The 15,845-nt window shown below is 45.3% G+C and overlaps 1 protein-coding gene across 1 annotated transcript in view; it reads right to left on the reverse strand.

Moving 5' to 3' along the window:
• The window catches only part of LOC139474232 (guanine nucleotide exchange protein SMCR8-like), a 59,906-nt gene that overhangs the window by 25,506 nt on the left and 18,555 nt on the right, over positions 1-15,845 (reverse strand). The window contains exons 11-18 of the mRNA XM_071257153.1: positions 15,548-15,664; positions 13,608-13,665; positions 13,202-13,268; positions 11,565-11,646; positions 8,626-8,726; positions 4,864-5,873; positions 3,904-3,976; positions 2,872-2,936 (exon numbers count right to left, since the gene is read on the reverse strand). Coding sequence (XP_071113254.1) covers positions 2,872-2,936; positions 3,904-3,976; positions 4,864-5,873; positions 8,626-8,726; positions 11,565-11,646; positions 13,202-13,268; positions 13,608-13,665; positions 15,548-15,664 — 1,573 coding nt within the window. The remainder of the gene's footprint in view (positions 1-2,871; positions 2,937-3,903; positions 3,977-4,863; positions 5,874-8,625; positions 8,727-11,564; positions 11,647-13,201; positions 13,269-13,607; positions 13,666-15,547; positions 15,665-15,845) is intronic.

Consider the following 15,845-nt stretch of genomic DNA (forward strand, 5'->3'; position numbering starts at 1 on the left):
GTGTTGGGGGGGGGGGGGGGGGTACTACAGGTAGAGTGGTACTACAGGTAGGGGGAGGTACTGCAGGTAGGGGAGGTACTGCAGGTAGAGAGAGGTACTACAGGTAGAGTGGTACTACAGGTGGGGGTGGGGGGTGGTTACTACAGGTAGAGTGTAACTACAGGAAGGGGGGTACTACATGTAGAGTGGTACTACTAGTAGGGGGAGGTACTACAGGTGTGGGGGAGGTACTACAGGTAGAGAGAGGTACTACAGGTAGAGAGGTACTACAGGTGTGTGTGGGGGTACTACAGGTAGAGAGAGGTACTACAGGTGTGTGTGTGTGTGTGGGGGGGGGGGGGGGGGGGTTACTACAGGTAGAGAGGTACTACAGGTAGAGAGAGGTATTACAGGTGTGTGTGTATGGGGGTTACTACAGGTAGAGTGGTACTACAGGTGTGGGGGAGGTACTACAGGTAGAGAGAGGTACTACAGGTAGAGAGGTACTACAGGTAAAGTGGTACTACAGGTGTGTGTGTGTGTGTGGGGGGGGTTACTACAGGTAGAGAGGTACTACAGGTAGAGAGAGGTACTACAGGTGTGTGTGTGGGGGTCACTACAGGCAGAGAGGTACTACAGGTAGAGAGGTACTACAGGTAGAGAGGTACTACAGGTGTGTGTGTACGGGGGGTACTACAGGTAGAGAGAGGTACTACAGGTGTGTGTGTGTGGGGGGGTTACTACAGGTAGAGAAGTACTACAGGTAGAGAGAGATACTACAGGTAGAGTGGTACTACAGGTGTGGGGGAGGTACTACAGGTAGAGAGAGGTACTACAGGTAGAGTGGTACTACAGGTGTGTATGGGGGTACTACAGGTAGAGAGAGGTACTACAGGTGTGTGTGTGTGTGTGGGGGGTTACTACAGGTAGAGAGGTACTACAGGTAGAGAGGTACTACAGGTGTGTGTGAGGGGGTTACTACAGGCAGAGAGGTACTACAGGTAGAGAGAGGTACTACAGGTAGAGAGAGGTACTACAGGTGTGTGTGTGTGTTTGTGTGTGGGGGGGGGGGGGGGGGTACTACAGGTAGGGAGAGGTACTACAGGTAGGGGGAGGTACTGCAGGTAGAGAGAGGTAATACAGGTAGGGGGAGGTACTACAGGTAGGGAGAGGTAATACAGGTAGGGGGAGGTACTGCAGGTAGAGAGAGGTAATACAGGTAGAGAGAGGTACTACAGGTAGGGGGAGGTACTACAGGTAGGGGGAGGTACTGCAGGTAGAGAGAGGTAATACAGGTAGGGGGAGGTACTGCAGGTAGAGAGAGGTACTACAGGTAGGGGGAGGTACTGCAGGTAGAGAGAGGTAATACAGGTAGAGAGAGGTACTACAGGTAGGGGGAGGTACTACAGGTAGGGGGAGGTACTGCAGGTAGAGAGAGGTAATACAGGTAGGGGGAGGTACTACAGGTAGGGGAGGTACTACAGGTAGGGGAGGTACTACAGGTAGGGGGAGGTACTACAGGTAGGGAGAGGTAATACAGGTAGGGGGAGGTACTGCAGGTAGAGAGAGGTAATACAGGTAGGGGGAGGTACTACAGGTAGGGAGAGGTACTACAGGTAGGGGGAGGTACTGCAGGTAGAGAGAGGTACTACAGGTAGGGGGAGGTACTACAGGTAGGGAGAGGTAATACAGGTAGGGGGAGGTACTGCAGGTAGAGAGAGGTAATACAGGTAGAGAGAGGTACTACAGGTAGGGGGAGGTACTACAGGTAGGGGGAGGTACTGCAGGTAGAGAGAGGTAATACAGGTAGGGGGAGGTACTACAGGTAGGGGAGGTACTACAGGTAGGGAGAGGTACTACAGGTAGGGGGAGGTACTGCAGGTAGAGAGAGGTACTACAGGTAGGGGGAGGTACTACAGGTAGGGGGAGGTACTACAGGTAGGGAGAGGTACTGCAGGTAGGGAGAGGTACTACAGGTAGGGGGAGGTACTACAGGTAGGGAGAGGTACTACAGGTAGGGGGAGGTACTGCAGGTAGGGAGAGGTACTACAGGTAGGGGGAGGTACTACAGGTAGGGAGGGGTACTACAGGTAGGGAGAGGTACTACAGGTAGGGGGAGGTACTACAGGTAGGCGGAGGTACTACAGGTAGGGGGAGGTACTGCAGGTAGAGAGAGGTACTACAGGTAGGGAGAGGTACTACAGGTAGGGGGAGGTACTACAGGTAGGGAGAGGTACTACAGGTAGGGAGAGGTACTACAGGTAGGGGGAGGTACTACAGGTAGGGAGGGGTACTACAGGTAGGGGGAGGTACTGCAGGTAGAGAGAGGTAATACAGGTAGGGGGAGGTACTACAGGTAGAGTGGTACTACAGGTAGAGAGAGGTACTACAGGTAGGGGGAGGTACTGCAGGTAGAGAGAGGTACTACAGGTAGGGAGAGGTACTACAGGTAGGGGGAGGTACTGCAGGTAGAGAGAGGTACTACAGGTAGGGGGAGGTACTGCAGGTAGAGAGAGGTACTACAGGTAGGGGGAGGTACTGCAGGTAGAGAGAGGTACTACAGGTAGGGGGAGGTACTGCAGGTAGAGAGAGGTACTACAGGTAGGGGAGGTACTGCAGGTAGAGAGAGGTACTACAGGTAGGGGGAGGTACTACAGGTAGAGAGAGGTACTACAGGTAGGGGGAGGTACTACAGGTAGAGAGGTACTACAGGTAGAGAGAGGTACTACAGGTGTATGAGTGGGGGTACTACAGGAAGAGAGGTACTACAGGTAGAGAAGTACTACAGGTAGAGAGAGGTACTATAGGTGTGTGTGTGTGGGGAACTACAGGTAGGGGGAGGTACTACAGGTAGAGAGAGGTACTATAGGTAGGGGGAGGTCATCAACTCACCTGGCACCCCCGGTCCCAGCTTCTCCATCAGGTCCCCCAGACTGTACAACCCTGCCTTGGGTTTCCTGAGAATCATACAAAAGCTGTTTGAGTATTTGGGATAAGAACTCCGCAGTAGGATCAGGAGCATGGAAGTCCATCAGGTCTACAGTGCTACAACGCCAGGGTTATAACAAGAAACACATCAGAGAGGGAGTCCACCTGGAGGTCACCCTGCATGGGCAGCCATCACTCAACACACACATCCACACTTCCTGCAAGCTGGACACAGGCGGCTCTTCCTCCCTGGAATCATGACATCCTCAGTGTCTGTACTGTCAGGCAATCTCATTAAAATCAAATCTAGGTTCTGGCTGCTGCTTAACAAAGATCTGAGGACACCCCATTACGGGCCACGCCAGAACGACCTTTCGTGAACTACTGACCACTGAAATGAGTAACAAGAAGTCAACATCAGCCAATTAGAAAGCAGCTTTCTCGAGCTTTACGGCACTCGTTTCAACCTGGCGACTTCCATTTCAGACCATGCTTGAAAAATATGATGACACAGTTCTCGATTAAAATTTTGAAAACTGAACAAACAAACATTCCGAAATGTCTGGTTGAGATTGTATGGCAGTGCTTCCCACATACTGTGCAATGTCTCCTTTGTTCAAATGTTTATCCCACGGAAGTGAGAGATAGGCGATAATTTTGATGGAATCAGTCGTACGGGCCCTTACTGTCGTTTGGAATACCCCGTGTTAACATTTTCGAGGTTGCATGATTAGAAAACACATTCTGACTGTCACTTTCCCGATCTGGTAAGCGACGCTTTGATTGGTCGGATGAAATGTCGTTCTGACGTGACCTGTAATCTGATCTGTAGTGCCTCAGATCTGATTTTAATGAGATTGTACCATCAGGTGGAATGACACAGGATCTGCTAGGTTGACCACTCAATCCTCATGGCAGGGTGCTAAACTAGTCCACACGTCTCATTTGGGCTTCGAACAGATTGAATGTTTTGCAGGAAGGACATGGACTACCCACCTGGACGGTGGCGTGGAGCAGGTGGATGTTGGTCCCGTGTCTTCTCCGCTGCTGGTGCTGGGCACAGTATCACCTGCAGACACACATCACAGTAACATATCACCCTCAGGGGGAGTTATATACAGAGATTATTATACGAGAACGTGTGTCATACTGATTTTACTAAATGAGTGTCAGAATTTTTATATTTCAAGAGCGACAGCAAGGGTCCCATTATTTCTTAATCCTTTTGAGCTCTCTTTTAGAAACTGCAGTGATCACCACCGCGGCCTTAGAAAACCACAATTTGTCAAATCTTCTGACCTTATGTCACAATAAGATTCAAATGACGTCAAAACTGCCATCCGGATAACGGAAACAATACACTGGTGTGCTAGAAGTGATATATGCACTAGTCAACATTGTTAGGACTCGGGAAGGGACAATATATATATGAGTATCATTTGAGTACACTACGAGTGTGTTACGAGCCCCATAGGAGTCCAATAGGAGTCTATTAAGAGTTGCATAGGAGCACAACGATCTCAATACGAGCTGTACGAGTTTGGTACGAGTTTGGTACGAGTTTAGTACGACTTTAGTACGAGGTGGCTACGAGCTGCTAAATAATTTGGCGGGAATTACACTTGTATAGTTCGTATTAGACTCGGTCAACTTGGCAATAAATTTTGCAGACGATCTTCAAACAAGTTCTTTACGAGCACCACAAGGTCGCCACGAGGGTACTACGAGTAGGACGTGTGTGTTACGAGTTTGTTATGAGTTTCTTAGGAGTTGGCTGGTGGCCTGACTGTTTTGAGCAGTTCCAAAACTTTCGTAGATCAGTACAAGGTATCCCGAGTTACCCCGAGTTTAGTATGACCTCACTACGAGCTCCATACAGGTATCCCCAAGTCAGCTCGGGTCCATACTCGGGATGCAACTCAGCAAAGTATAAGAGCCCCTTTACACTGTACATACCCGAAGTGTCTTCCTGGCTGGAACCCATGTACTTGTTGGCTGACTGCAAGTCTGGCGTATGGTCCAGCGCTGAGAAACACTGCATCTCAGCCTGTTTATCTGTGTATTGCACGTACCGAGACGGAGAAATGGAACATTCGGAACACGAGGTGTCGGCACTTATTTGCCGCGACATCATCCGTTGTTGACCATAGCTTGTAGTTTGACCTTCGGTCACTGTCTCTCCGGAGTCTCCATGACCATGGTCACAACAGACACGACTCTGGTCCTTGTCCATGGCCTGGTCAGGTGGAGAAGTGACCGAGTCAGTCGGTGATAACCTCAGTGAGAGGTCAGCTGTGTCAGGTGTTGGCTCAGTGTGGGGTGGATTGGATGTGGGGGCAGGTGTCTGTGCCAAGTTGGTTGTCTGGGGAGCGGAGGCTGGGCAAGATGGGGATGCTGGGTTTGGTGTCTGAAGAGTGGCGGGCTGAGCTGGAGATCCTAGGCTTGGTGTTTGTGGAACGGGGGGTTGAGTCGGGGATGCTAGGCTTGGTGTCTGGGGAGCAGAGGGTTGAGTTGGGGATGCTGGGTTTGGTGTCTGGGGAGCAGAGGGTTGAGTTGGGGATGCTAGGCTTGGTGTCTGGGGAGCAGAGGGTTGAGTTGGGGATGCTCGGCTTGGTGTCTGGGGAGTAGAGGGTTGAGTTGGGGATGCTGGGTTTGGTGTCTGGGGAGCAGAGGGTTGAGTTGGGGATGCTGGGTTTGGTGTTTGTGGAACGGAGGGTTGAGTTGGGGATGCTGGGTTTGCTGTCTGAGGATAGGATGGTGGTTGGGTCGGGGATGCTAGGCTTGGTGTCTGCGGAGCGGAGGGTGGTTGAGATGGGGATGCGGTGCTGGATGCTTCGTCTGTGTGGTAGATACTGCTGGTGGACTCGCTCTCACAACTGCTGCCTAGACGGTAGAAGGGGGACTTGGTTGGTGAGCTGATGGGGGAGGCAGGAACTGAGGGGTATTGAAATCCCTGGGAGTCAAAACTGCAATATAGAAGCCAAGGATTAGGTAATAATAATAATAATAATAATAATAATAATAAGAAGAAGAAGAAGAAGAAGAAGAAGTATCCTCTGTGCACAGGACACCATCTTAAACTACACAGTCAACAACAAACAGTTGTAACATGCGACAGCTCCATCAGATAAAGCATGACTTCCAATTGTCCTGTGTCTTTGAACTTAATAATATTTAAAACCATAACACGTACATTTTTTTCCTTTTATTATGATAAAATAATATGGATAAAACAATCTTTAAAGAATAAGAAAACATAATCATGAAAATCTTATCATCTAGTCTTTCAACCAAAAGTTTATCTCAGCATGACATAAACCACATGCAGTGATGTAAACAATTCTCCTCAGCAGGATGGAGACTTGACTTCCTCCAGCCTGTATAACCTGAGTGACAGGTCCACCACGGACCACACTGTGCAGGTCAAGCAGACGAGAGGCCCTGCTGACCACAAGATATACTGACCGTCTTGTCCATCTACAGACCACACTGTGTGGGCCAGGCAGGTGAGACATCATTGACCACTAGCTGACCACGGACAAGGTGTCCAGCAGTGTTGAGTTGAGTCAGTATCGGAACTGGTTGCACTCTCTACTATACAGTGTAAGGATTAGTGGTAACGTCCAAGGGAGAAGAGGCACGCACAAAACAGGTAGGGATTTCAACATTTCTGTTTTGTGGTTGAAGAAAATGGTCAATATATTTAAGGCTAAAAAAAAAAGAAGTATTAGTTCTCAAGCATCCTTTTTTGAAAAAATAGTGTGGGCAGGCAGTGTTTTATGTATTTTTGGTTGTACAACCAAATTTTTTTAACAAAACTTTCGGCAAAATCATGTTGATCTTAAGTATTGTAGCATTTCACTGAGGGGGTCATGTGTTTGAGGTGCGGAATATGTAAAGATTCATTTTTTTAAATGGAAATAAAAAAGAAACATGTAGCAGACTTCATGATTATGCAGACATTGCCTGTGAACCCAGACTATATTATTATATTTATTTTCAAACTTGTCACTGACCAAGGATGATTGCAGTGCATCCATTGTTTAATCAATCATCTAAACCATAATTGCAAGAATTTGTTTAGAAAATTTGGTTGTCTGCATCTTTATACATGAAAGAACTGTTGTCTTGATCAATGTTCACACATGTGTTCTTTCATGAGCGAGCGAGTGAGTGAGTGAGTGAGTGGGTGGGTGGGTGGGTGGGTGAGTGAGTGAGTGAGTGAGTGAGTGAGTGAGTGAGTGAGTGAGTGAGTGAGTGAGTGAGTGAGTGAGTGAGTGAGTTGATGCTCCTGTCAGTATCTTGAAGGAGGAAACAGGCAGTACAGAAACAGTCCTGTTCCACTTGTAAACAGTTTTCAGGCAGATCGAGGTCATACTAATCTTGTTCAAGATCAACATTGTAAAGTGCTGAATGTCAGACAAGCTAATTTATCCATGGCATCACAGTGTGTGCATTCAGTAAATTATATCAGTAGCATTTTAAATATTTGAAAACTCATAGCAATTAAATCATCAAATTGGGCAAGGACATCTTAATAATGGGCAAATCACATCATGATGCCGTGGCAAAGTCTCTATCTGCATTACACAAAATGCATTGCTACAAAAGCATTGTTTTAAGCATAAAAATGTATTGCACTTTTTTTATGGGCCAGAGGCCTACATTCTCAAAAACCTTCTTTCATGACGCGGTGGGGTAGCCTAATGGTTAAAGGGGAAGTGTACACGCAAAAATCACTTTCTTTCTTTTTCTAAACAAAACGCAATTTTAGGATTAGTTAGTATATGTGTTTGAAAATATACACTCATTTTTTTCACAGTGAATGTAGGAAGCTCACAATAGTGTGAAAATGCTATGCCGTTATGAGGCCTTCGTTTTTTCGAGCTAAACAGGCCTGAGTTATCCCCCTTAGATTATGACGTAATTGGTGCCAATTCAACTGTGTCCCTGTCTATTCTCAACGCAAAAGATATCAAGTACCAGTTTCCGGTAAAACAACATGGCCTACGACACACTCCGGGGCAGTGGTGACTCAGCATAACACTATGCTGGCTGGCATCTGAGACGCAAGAATCACACACCTGTACCTACACCACGTGAAGCGGCTCTAACAAAGCATGATGACGTCATAATGTTTATCAATTGGCACCAATGACGTCATATTGCAAGGGGCATAAGCCATGGTGTTTTTGTTATGGAAATAGAACACTTGGTAAATGTGAAATATATAAATCGTTTTAATGCAAAAAATATGTTAATTAATTGTGATATCTTTATATTTTTGTCTACGACACTTCTAGGTTAGCACTTTTAATGTGGAAAAAGTACAAGAAAAATAGGTTCATTTCCGTGTGAACTTGCCCTTTAAAGCATTTGCTTGTCACGTCGAAAGCCTGGGTTCGATTCCCCACATGGGTACCATGTGTGAAGGACATTTCTGGTGTCCCCCGCAATAATATTTCTGGAATATTGCTAAAAGCTTGATGTGTATTATTATATTAGCTCTGTAAGATGTACATTTTCAGCAGCATGCTGCCAGATTTAACATTCTGATGTGATGTTAAAATTTGACCAATAAGTAAACTTTACATAAAAAATCCTTACCTCTGAACATGTATTGCTTGTACACAATTTGACGACCTGACTCATTCGTACATCTAATGATTGGAAAGTAATGATGTTTCTATGGCTCTGTAAAGATGTTAACATAATTACCTGACATGTCCATCAGCCGATCCCAAAGACATGATATCGCCATCTTCATCTTGAAGAGAGACAAAGGACCCAACTGACTTGAAGCTATCTAGTGTGTCACTCTGAAAAATAAAAGATACATCAGTTGTTGGAGATCTCAATTCATACAGATAGTCATCTTCCTGAGGCAAGAGAGTTAACTAAATATAAAAGTCCTGTTTCCACCCTTGCCGAAATAGGCTGGTTTTATTGAGTTACATTTTGGCTGGACTAATAACTCTATGCATAGATATCAAAGAAATCAAAATCGTAAACTGTCATGCAGATTTCGGTCGATGGCAGGATTTGCAAAGCATGTGCATTCTTGTTGTCAACAGATGTTTACCAAATCTTTTCATGAACGTAATCAAGGTGCTCACAGGATTTGATGCACTTTGTGAAGTAAGACCCGTTTTATCACAATATAGATCTTGATTATCTATGAGATCGTCTTGACTGGGCGCCGCCATTTTGTTTGAAGCAAATGCAAGTGATACAAGAGGTGGAATCCGATTGGTCAATAGTAGAGGCTTAGAAGAGACATAACTTGTAATAGCTACTGGTGGCGCTACGATCAAGTCCAGGAATTCCAGCCTAGTTCGGCAAGGGTGGAACCTGGACTTTTAAAGTGAGTTAACTCCCTTAAAAATTGCTTACAGATAGGTGAGCCTGGAAGCTTCTAAATCTGGTCACATCTGGTAGAAGACATAACGTGTATGTGTGCACCCTGCAGCTTTAGCCACTAGTCCAAAGCCAGAATCCAAAAACATTCTGTTTGGTCCAGTGAGCTCAGCTATTAATCATCCATTCAATAACACTGAAATCTAATGAAAATGACTAAATAGAGTCAAATGTTTTTGACACAGACTGTGATATTCCAGCTATATGAAGGCAGTATGTAAATAATCAAACCTGGACCAGACAATCCAGTGATTGATATTATGAGCATCAATCCACGCCATGGGTTACGAAGTCACAGAAGCAACCAAGTCCCCGAGCCTGACCATGATGCATTTGGTCGCCTCTTACGACCAGCATAAGTTGTTGGGACAAATTCTAACCCAGAAACCCAAAGGGGGAAAAAACACATAATGTCAAAACATAATTCTGACCATAGACAGAGAGGTGAGGTGAAATTGGGTTTAACGTCGCATCCAAGATTATTGCACTTATATAGCAACGTGCATGCACGTGTGTGTGTGTGTGGCTGCTTGTACTAGATGATGCCGGTTTATAGTGCTAGCCCACTGAGATACCATGCCGCAGTTTAACATGAATACCCCACTCCGACAAGGTATACTGACTCCGAGCCGACCAGTCCTTGTTTTAGCCCCTTAATGCCGAGCGCCAGACAGGGTAACAACAAGTACCATCTTTTAACGTCTTTTGGTATGACGCGGCCGGGGATCGAACCCTGGACCTTCTGCTCTCCAGGCGGACGCTCTACCTTTAGACCACGGAGGCGGTCCCATGGACAGAGAGAGAGATGGTGCATCTGAAGTACACATTGTATCATGTGGGATCCCAGGGCCAAACAAGGTTCTTTCACTTCCCTGATTCCTACAATCACATTTACATCTCTTACTTGTGCCAGGATCTGCTGATTGTGGGTTCGAATCCTAAAATCACCTTGACTTGGATCCTTGGTCTGTCAGTACCAGACCCATGTGGGTAGGCACCACCAAAGAGGTAGATGCCTACAATTTCATCCTAAAAGCGGAAGAGCCAAGACAACACCGAAATATTGTTCAAAGCAGCATCAAACCCATCTCACTCACTCAGTCTTGCTGACATTAGATCTATTTCAGATGTAAATATGTTACCGTAGTAACACTGTTACCATGGCAGCAATACAAATGTACTAACAAAGTTGCTGCCATTGACAAAGCTGTTACTAAGGGTTCAATCCCATTGTGCCTACACCCCAATTTGCCTACACTAATTTTTACTGTAGGCACATTGGGAACTTAGGTTCATCCCTATTTATAACAACCATTAATATTTGACTTATTTTTTATAAGAAATAAGGGGCGGTCGGGTAGCCTAGTGGTTAAAGTGTTCGCTCGTCACGCTGAAGACCCAGGTTCTATTCCCGACATGGGTACAATGTGTGAAGCCCATTTCTGGTGCCCCCAGCTGTGATATTGCTGGAATATTGCTAAAAGCGGTGTAAAACCACACTCACACACTATAAAAAATAAGCCTCAGACCCTGGAAGTAAGACACCCATGCAGTTCCTAGATGCCACTGGTCACCTTATCAAATTACTACAATAGCTTTCTTGGATTTGAATGTAAAACTATTGCTCAAACTATTGTTACGTTTTTTCTGTGTTTCCCTTTGTGCCTATTTTTTTGTTGTCTTAGTATGGACCAGGTTATCTCATATCACAGGTGAAAACAGGTCATAGTCATGTTCACTCGTGCATCACTTTGTGACCATCAGACCGAATCATTTCATGATTTTACAGTATGGAACATTGCCCCTTTTCATAACCTGCAAGAAGACTTGTCTCCCTATCGATGAATGTCATGTGCGAAAATACGACAAAGCAATCAGACTGCTAGTATGACTTAAAGTACTTCATCCAAAGAATCCCTCAGGAATAATATTTGAATTTACCAAACATACAGCTAAGTGTGTTCAAACATGCTGTATAATACCAGATGTCCAGATCTGTTTTAAATAGCATCTGGAAAATATATATATATGGGGAAAATATACCTGAATCATTATGCAATGGGTGGGCTTATTCTTTTAGCTATGTTCGTTTGCGCTTAGACCGAACCCTGTTGCAAAAAAGGGCCACGGGAGGGGCACGAGTCGATATTTGGCTTGTCCCGGAATAACATGAGTTGGTCACGAATACACAATGGAACTGTAGGCACATTGAAAAGACACCCTGCTAAGTTCATACGTACCGAAGGCCACCTCTTCATGATGTCTGAGCCGGGAGTAGACAGACTTGCGTCGGCTAGACTGGACGACATGTCTAAACCACGCCTGTAACAAGAACATGCCATTAGCAGAAATACATTTGCACATCAAAATCTTGATTTGTTAACTATCATTGCCCTTATGCAACAAAACATTTGAATTTTAAATAACTGAGAAGGAGACCATTGTTAAACATGCTAATCAAGGTGTTGAAGTAACTCTCACGTTTATGCAGTACAGGGATTAATGAACATTTGCTGCTACTCCACAGCAGTAGGAGAGAAACTAGTGCGTGGTTGGTGACAGAACAGTTGGGAGCAGCAGTGATGTGTGGAGAGGCCAGTGTATGTTTGTATTTGTAGGCACAACGGTTTAAAGAGATTGCTTTTCCACTTTGGTTGTAGACAATGAATGCTAGCAATGACTCAAAATATTGTCGGCTGGGGTAGATCTCCCAAAAGTTAGCCTGGTTCTGGATCCCGCCCTATCTATCTAGGGCTGACAGGTTGGATCCCCTGACATCTAGGGCTGATAGGTCAGATCCCCCGACATCTAGGGCTGATAGGTCGGATCCCTCGACATCTAGGGCTGATAGGTCAGATCCCCCCCGACATCTAGGGCTGATAGGTCAGATCCCCCGACATCTAGGGCTGATAGGTCGGATCCCCCCGACATCTAGGGCTGATAGGTCGGATCCCCCGACATCTAGGGCTGATAGGTCGGATCCCCCCGACATCTAGGGCTGATAGGTCAGATCCCCCCGACATCTAGGGCTGATAGGTCGGATCCCCCCGACATCTAGGGCTGATAGGTTGGATCCCCCGACATCTAGGGCTGATAGGTCGGATCCCCCGACATCTAGGGCTGATAGATCAGATCCCTCGATATCTAGGGCTGATAGGTCGGATGCCCCCCCGACATCTAGAGCTGATAGGTCAGATCCCCCGACATCTAGGGCTGATAGGTCAGATCCCCCGACATCTAGGGCTGATAGGTCAGATCCCCCGACATCTTTGGCTGATAGGTGGGATCCCCCGACATCTAGGGCTGATAGGTCAGATCCTCCGATATCTAGGGCTGATAAGTCAGATCCCCCGACATCCAAGGCTGATAGGTCAGATCCCCCGACATCTAGGGCTGATAGGTTGGATCCCTCGACATCCAGGGCTGATAGATCAGATCCTCCGACATCTAAGGCTGATAGGTGGGATCCCCCGACATCTAGGGCTGGTAGGTCAGATCCCCCGACATCCAGGGCTGATAGGTCGGATACCCCAACATCTTGGGCTGATAGGTCAGATCCCCCGACATCCAGGGCTGATAGGTCAGATCCCCCGACATCTAGGGCTGATAGATCAGATCCTCCGACATCCAGGGCTGATAGATCAGATCCCCTGACATCTAGGGCTGATAGGTCGGATCCCCAGACATACAGGGTTGAGGTACAGCTCAATTGACATAAACGGCAGGAGTCACATCTTGTGATGTCTATGGCTGCGGTACAGATCTCTTGACAACGGTAGAGGTGGAAACTCTCGACATCTGTGATTGAGGTCGGTCAGATTGTGTGACAGCCTTGGTTGAGGTCATATCTATGGCAGATATACTTCTGTTGACTTACATGGAGATCCCTGTGAGAAAGTTGGAGGTCACACATCGTCCACAGGTCATCAGTGAGCCAGGTGGATCTGCAACAGTACAGACAGAGTTGTTTCCCCTTAGAATCTGGTCCTCAGGGCATGCAATGTCTTACTATTCATAGAAGGCAAACTCAGGAACACACATATTACAGTCATCAATAAGGCTCTGTGACATGAAGACTAAATTCATTATAACACTACATCATAATATAATACCTGGGGTTTATAAATAATCATGACAATATTTATCAGAACAAACACGTTTTGTGTTAAATTTTCACTGCACTCTGGTAAGATGGATAACCAGTTTGCTCATTTGTCATGGAAGTATATGATGTCAAGGCAAGTTAACGGCCAGTGGGACTTTGTTTCCATGGCAACACTCACCTAGAAGGTTGGATTCGCTTCTCTCCAGTTCTAAAACCATTGTCTCCCTTTTATAGTGCTGAAAGAGCAAGAGAACTGACTGCTCATATGTTTCTCAAGCACAACAGTTAGAGTAAGTGAGTGAATGTTGTTTACCGCCCCAGGCAGCAAGTGTTCTGCAAATTATCAAGTCTGTCCCACACACACCATTCATAGTTCTAGCCTGAGACTACTCAATTGTGCTGAGAACAAGTAAACATCCAATGACGGCAGTCTTTATTGAATAGTTGCATTTAGGGCTATAATTCTGAACCAGTTCTCAACACTTCAATTTGGTACAACTTGGAGCTGAACTGAACTGAATGATAGACATAGTAAACATTTTTGTCTCATTCAAGTCATCTTCCCGAGGCAAGAGAGTTAACTCACTTTAAAAGTTTCCACCCTTGCCGAACTAGGCTGGAATTACCAGGCTCGATTGTAGTGCCACCAGTGGCTATTACGAGTTATGTCCCTTCTATGCCTCTCCTATGGACCAATCAGATTCCACCTCTCATATCACATGCTTTTGCCTCTAACAAAATGGTGGCTTACAGTCAAGACGATCTGATCGATAATCAAGGTCTATATTGTTATAAAACTGGTCTTACATCGCGCAGTTCATCAAATCACGTGAGCACCTTGATTACGGACATGAAAAGATTTGGAAAATATCTGTTGACAACGAGTTGGCAGCGCACATGCTTTGCAAATCCTGCAATTGACCGAAATCTGCATTTCAGTTTACGAACCTGATTTTGATTTCATTTTGATTGGACTACACATAGACTTGTTAGTCCAGCCAAAATCTAACTCCGTAATACCAGTCTAGTTTGGAAAGGGTGGAAACTGGGCTTTTAAAGTCAGTTAACTCTCTTGCCTCAGGAAGATGATTCAAGTAGGACTAGCTACAAACTCTGAGGACCAGCGAGATCAGGCTTCCACTAGTCCTCTGGACTAAGAGTCATCAGGAGATGCCATATTTCCCCAGTCTGGTGTTATTCGGAAATGGAGTTTGGCTACTTATACCCCACTTTTGGTTCAACGCCATTGGAGACCTTCAGTTCAGCGTAGAATAAAATTATGCTTCTCAGTAATTTTCAATATTCTAAATCACCAAAAGGTACCAGTTCTCCACTAGACTGATCTGCATAGCAAGTTTCATTCAGAAATATTCAACGGTTTGGGAGTTCTGCTCTGGAAACAAGCATTACCCTCATTTTAAGTATAAGATCAACTTGTCGTCATGAAAACAACAAAGAAATATTTTTAAAATCTGAAATCATCCAAAGGCACCAGTTTCATCTAGAAATATTCAACGGGTTTGGAGTTCTGCTCTGGAAATGGAAAATGGACGGCAGACGGAAGGATGTACATGCTGATCGCTATATACCCCCTTTTTCAAACCAGAGGGATAAAAAAACCACCTGAATTTTTAAGGCTGACTGACCACCTGATCCAACTCAGCAGCTTCTCCCCACAAACACTTGAATGTTGAGGACCTATTTAAATCCAGGTCTCCAGGGGTTACATAAACACATGAGGCCCTACATCATGTACATGGGTAATCATTTATAAAATAACGTTAGAGTAGGCAGTGTGTTTGAAAAACTAGGTAATTTGCTGGGAGTGCCAATAGGCCAAAGACTTGTCTTCATTTTAAGTGTCTGTGAACAGGTCGTTCAACATCAGTGTGAGTGGTCTGTCACTGATAATCTGACACACACATACAACCAACAGAGCCCGACGCCGATTCATTTTTACCTGATTTTCAGGTGTCTCAGTAAATACACGATTCAAAAAGTAAAAATTGTAAAAATGTGGATTTTGTTTATATTGAAAAGAAATTCATTAAACTGCATTTCATTTTTTATGCAAAGAGTGCATGGAATTAACAGAAAGAACTCTTTGAGTTTTATTACCTCCTGGATGCATCTCAGTTTCTTCAGCCCCTCCTTCGCTCCCCAGGAACACAACTCGTGGAGACCCCTCAATGCGCTGTCAAACTTCTTTCTTCTATTCGGGGGAACAATCTTCGGCTATAATCAATGTTTAACCTCAGTAAGCAGAAGTCATGGAGTGCAATTTCACTAACGTAAATAAACTTTTTTAAAAACGATGTATTTTGTAACCATTATTTTGAAATAATCAAGTAATCTTGACCATGAATACTATTTTTTATGTTTGTCATGACCCATGTCCCCTTTTAGAAATGTTCTA

Source organism: Haliotis cracherodii, unplaced genomic scaffold (genome assembly GCF_022045235.1).
Source record: "Haliotis cracherodii isolate W230 unplaced genomic scaffold, xgHalCrac1.p SCAF_3, whole genome shotgun sequence".
NCBI classification, from domain to species: domain Eukaryota; kingdom Metazoa; phylum Mollusca; class Gastropoda; order Lepetellida; family Haliotidae; genus Haliotis; species Haliotis cracherodii.